The sequence below is a fragment of the Sceloporus undulatus genome, chromosome 4 (assembly GCF_019175285.1).
Source record: "Sceloporus undulatus isolate JIND9_A2432 ecotype Alabama chromosome 4, SceUnd_v1.1, whole genome shotgun sequence".
Lineage (NCBI taxonomy): Eukaryota > Metazoa > Chordata > Lepidosauria > Squamata > Phrynosomatidae > Sceloporus > Sceloporus undulatus.
Genome location: NC_056525.1, coordinates 76,222,384 through 76,227,369, shown reverse-complemented (window position 1 = coordinate 76,227,369; position 4,986 = coordinate 76,222,384). Strand labels below are relative to the sequence as shown.

At 40.3% G+C, this 4,986-nt stretch overlaps 1 protein-coding gene across 3 annotated transcripts in view; it reads right to left on the bottom strand.

Annotated features, from left to right (window-relative positions):
* Window positions 1-294: 294 nt before the first annotated feature.
* Window positions 295-4,986, bottom strand: part of LURAP1 (leucine rich adaptor protein 1) — a 108,117-nt gene continuing 103,425 nt past the window's right edge. For all 3 annotated transcript variants that reach the window (XM_042465055.1, XM_042465057.1, XM_042465054.1), the window contains one exon: window positions 295-4,819. In XM_042465055.1, the coding sequence (XP_042320989.1) occupies window positions 4,112-4,819 (708 nt within the window). In that variant the 3' untranslated portion in view covers window positions 295-4,111. The remainder of the gene's footprint in view (window positions 4,820-4,986) is intronic.

Here is a 4,986-nt window from a genome sequence, read left to right as displayed (position 1 = left end):
ATTCAAGGCATTCCCCACCAGCTAATATTCAGCACATATAAACTGTTATTAGAGTTCTTCCTTCTGAACAAATTGGCTAGACTTCTCCAAGGTTTTGAAGGATAAAGCTGTAAACCTAATCAGACTCACTTCTTCACATTTTGAGTCCAGTTTACCCCCTCTACAGAGCTAGCAAAAGATTTGATGGGGCCCTGAACAAAATACCATCCAGAGCCAACCCCACTCCCACATAGCTTAGGTCCAAATGCCAGATTTGATTTTGTAGTACAAACTTGGAAAATTCCACAAGTGGTGTTAGTTCATTCATCACCATCTATTTTTATTATTATTTTTACATTGGGCTACACCATATAACAGAGGAAGTAATGTGGAGGTATCTTTTTCTTAACATTTAACTGAAAAGCAATAGAGGGTATCTTCCCTTCTAGTTCAAAATCATTTGCTATCCCATAAGGCCATGGGTGGCAATCCAGAGGAAAGAGGTTAACCAATATGATCTCATAAAAGTAAACTATGAAACAAGATGAAAATACTGCAAGGAACTACTGAATTCAAAGAAGCATATTGCTCAAGGAAAGCAGCAAAGAGTTTTATCATATTGCTGAAACATAACTGTATTGAAAATCAGCAAGGCAGAGGTATCACACAATATTACTTGTGGAGTCTACTCATACTCTTCACATGATTGACACCGGCCCACACCACTGCTGCAAGCAGTGTCCTCTCAAACTCACATTAGATAAAGGAAAATTTAAGGATTGATACAACATTGCAAGGTGAAGTGACATGGGTCACAGAGAACAGCCACCATTGCAACCATCACTTTTGGATTTAACTCTTCATGTATTCTAAATGACATTGTTTGTATCACAAATTACTACAAACCATAACAGGCCACTAAAGGAACATTCAGAAGGTAAAAAAGGCCACAGTGGATGTGACATCATTAGACAATTAACTTGCCTAATTTTTTTTATTAATATTTTATTACTATTCAAGTAGCAGCCATGGGATGGGGATGCATTCAAGTTTGTGAGGACTCTGTCACATTCATAGTAAAAGCCACCCCTCCTTAAAGTTGCGATTCCCTCCAGGAAGGAAATAGGTTGCAGGGGGCAGGGTTCCATACTATACCGTGCAAGGAAAATAGAGCATCCTGTCTCCATCTGCTGCAGTCATGATCGCACACTCCACTGCTAAAACTGACCATATTAATTGTGACCAGGCAATTAACAGGATCTCTAATTTGGCCTTTAGTCACATGAAATCAGAGTCCCTGTAAGTATGTATGTGTATATATCTAAACATCGATGTACAGATATAGATATATAGATATATAAACACTACTTCTACAATTCTATGTGTGTGCTTTCTTCCTCTTTCCTGAACTGAGATAAAGTGGCAGAATTCTTTATACCATAATTGAGAATTCAATTATTTTCCTGCTCTGGACCATAAACCACAGTGAAACTATGGCTGCTACCACACTTCAAAATTAATACAGTTTGACACTGCTTTAACTCCATTCTATGGAATCCTGAGATTTGTAGTTTATTGTGGCACCAGAGCTCTCTGACAGAGAAGGTTAAATATCACACAAAACATCAAATCCTAGAATGCCATAGCACTGAGCCATGGCAGTTAACAGTGGTGTTAAACTGCATTAATTCTGCAGTGTAGCTGCACGTTACAATTAAAGAGTATATTCTCATTCTCATTTTCTTTCACTCACACTCAAAAAGGAAATGAGGGCCAAAAATAGAAAGTAGACTGGTCTTGGTTTGAGCATTTTTAAATGTGTCAGTAGTATAAACCTACTACAAAGCACTGTTAGAGTTATTCTGTAACACTTCAGAGTTTGAGGTTGTTTCCAGATGAAGAATTTATTGATTAACTGCAATGATTTGTTCACACACATGAGAGAAAGCACTCAACCATCTCTTTCATACTACACAATTACAGCATTTCCATACACAATTTAGCTGCCATGCTTGCAATCCTGGGATCAGTCATTTCTTGAGGGATGAAATAAGGGTGCAGTCATGGCAGTTAAAGAGTATGCAAATACTGTAAATGGGCAGTGTAAAAGAGGCCAACATCAATTAAGAATCCTCCCATGTCTTCCCAGGCATGCCTTCATTTACTTCAAAAAGCTCAAATATTTTGTACAAGGGTGGAAGAACAACACAGTCCCTACAGCTATAGATGCTTTTGCATTAATCTTTTTAAAGGGCCATGGCTTTAACAGGCACAAAAACATGACATTAGGCATGTGAAGCTATCATAGGTCAATATTCATTTGTGGTTCCTTTGTAGCAGACGTCAACAGCTTTTAATATATGAAACGTGGTAGTTTTAGGCCAAAATAAGTTATATATAATGCATTTTATGTTCCCAAAAATAAAAGATTGACTGTCAGTCTGTAAAGGGTGCTAATATTGCATTTTCAATTTTTTCTAAAAGTGGTGTGTGTGTGTGTGTGTGCGCGCACGCATATAAAAAAGGTGAAAATGGGATTCCCCCCTCCCCCATGGCTTCCAAATTTCTGGTGATTCGACATCTCTACTGGCAAGATATGTGATCCTGACTCTATCAAGTTTAAACTTCAGAGGCAATTAGGACACTTCTGACGTACAGGGTGAGGTCAAGGAATGCCAGCTTGGGGTAGTTATTTATTTAGACAATGGCTCCAGTGTAGAGAGTGGCTTTGCTGATTGTGCTATGCTGGGAGCCATTGTCCAAACAAGTAATTTTTTTCAAGGTTCTTTCAAGGAGAGAACAGGAGCTCATCTCCTCCTTTTCATGAGACTTCGCACACACCCTCAACATCTACCATAACACAAATGATCTCCAGCTTTCTCAGCAAGCTTGAAACTGGATGGAAGAACATCCTCACAGATACAATGAACTTCTGTATCACTGGGAGTGCCTGAGAGGTATAGCACAACATGAATATGCCCTGAACCTCGTCTAGGAGCCTTTAAAAGCACTGGCCAAGACCCTACAAAGGGTTATGTAGCATGAGTCTCCACACATGGGTTTACACACTTATTTTGTTATGCAGCTCTTGTATTGAATTGCATTGTAGAGTGTGTTGTAACTTGAACAACTGAATGTATACTAAAACGTGCAACTACGCATACTTCCGCAAGTATATGTGCATATATATATATATATATATATATATATGCCTCTCCATGCACAGCAGTGGTATATGCTTAACTCTACTGCTGCAACCTTGACCTAAAGAAGGCATCCCACATCAGACAAAAATCCCACTTTCCATGGCGAGTTTGCCCATGCATAAAACATCAATAGGGTTCTGGACACTATGGCAATAATGTGCACATACACATGTGCATGCACTTGCATATAAATTCACATTCATTCACACTGTCCTCAGTTACAAGCTTAGGAAAAACGGGCAGGGACTCAATATGCTTTCCCCTGCAGGGATGCTTAGCATGGTGAGTCTTGTGTCGAGTGAATTTATAGATGTAATTGTTGCAATAATTTAGCCTACTTCTTCTTTAAACCCAGGGCTGAAATATTAAGTAAAGGGATATAAAACTGCACTAGTGTGAATAATAATGGAACAGATGAAAAGAGAAATAGTGTCAAAGATGTGACTCTGCATTCAACCCAAAGCCCTGAATAATACCCAGTATGAACAGCAATAGACAAACATGTTTTCCCCATGAAAACACTGGTTGCAATAATATTTCAGCTGCTATTAAAGCAAATATGCTTTGCCAAAAGGCAACCTACACTTCTTACATAGATGTGCAATGTTTTACAAACACACAGCTCCCACAGAAACTTTGAAAGTTATTCTCTAATTGCACAAGACTGACAGATGCAGACCAACAGCTCCTTCAAAGAAAGGGATTCACATGACACAAGGCTGTTATTGGGTGGGTGGGTGGGGGTTAATGTCAAGGAGAACTGATGTATTCTGTCTGGTATACATATCTTCTGTCCACCAGTATAAGCCCCATGATAAGCAACCATTTTGGCAAGAAAACTATAGCTTGCAACTCACAGTGCTAGCAACTAGTGGCTTGAAGCCCTGAGCCTGCAATTGTTGACCTAGACCTCTTGGTCTTGGATACTACAAGAACGTCACATCATCTTGAGACTGAACCCACTGCCAATGGGCATCATACTCCAAGTGCCTCCTGCTTTTGAGCATGCAGCTCTCCAAGTCAGCTTTGTTATTCCTAGAGAATTTTCCTGCTGAACTACTTTTGCTTGACTGATCTGTAGCTGATGAAGAGAATTTAGAATCAGTGCTCTCCTCCAACCCTGAGACTTGTCTACTTGAAAGCCCATTAGCCATTGGTGGTGACTGCCTGGCAGGTCTGTTTGGTTCACTTTGGCTTTTAACCAAGCCAGGAATCCTCTCAAGGTAGGTTTTGCTTTTCTCCTGTTCTTTGTCTTTCTTAGCAGGAAGGGTTCTGTCTAGGTCAGTCTTTGAACTTTCCAACTCAATTCTAGCCAGCGGCCTGCCTGGAGTAGATGACATTATGGGTTCAATCGAAGAGCCTTGCCCATATTCATCCATATCATCAGCCAGGGTATCCAAATAGCTGCCAATAGAGATACTGTCCAACTTGTCATTAGGATCCTGAAGACTGTTCCAGCTGCCCCGCCGGGATGTCTCTTGACTCTCTACCAAGCTGTACTGGCTGCTGGTGAGACTGCTGCAGCGGCTGGTCAACATCCCTCTCTCCTCCAGTAGCCACTTCACGGCCTCAATGCCCTCATTCACAGCTACTAGCTGCTGCAAAATCTTGATATCAATTGCTCTGAGGTAGGCCTATGGAAGAAGAGATACAACACGGGGGTCAGGAAATCTAGAATAGACAACATTTTAGGAGGTGAGCTGGAGTGACTTTTTTTTTCTAGAGCACTGAGTAAAACAGTCCACTTCCAAAAGGGAGCATCAAACCTCTCTAATAATATGGATCTATACAACAATAGTGA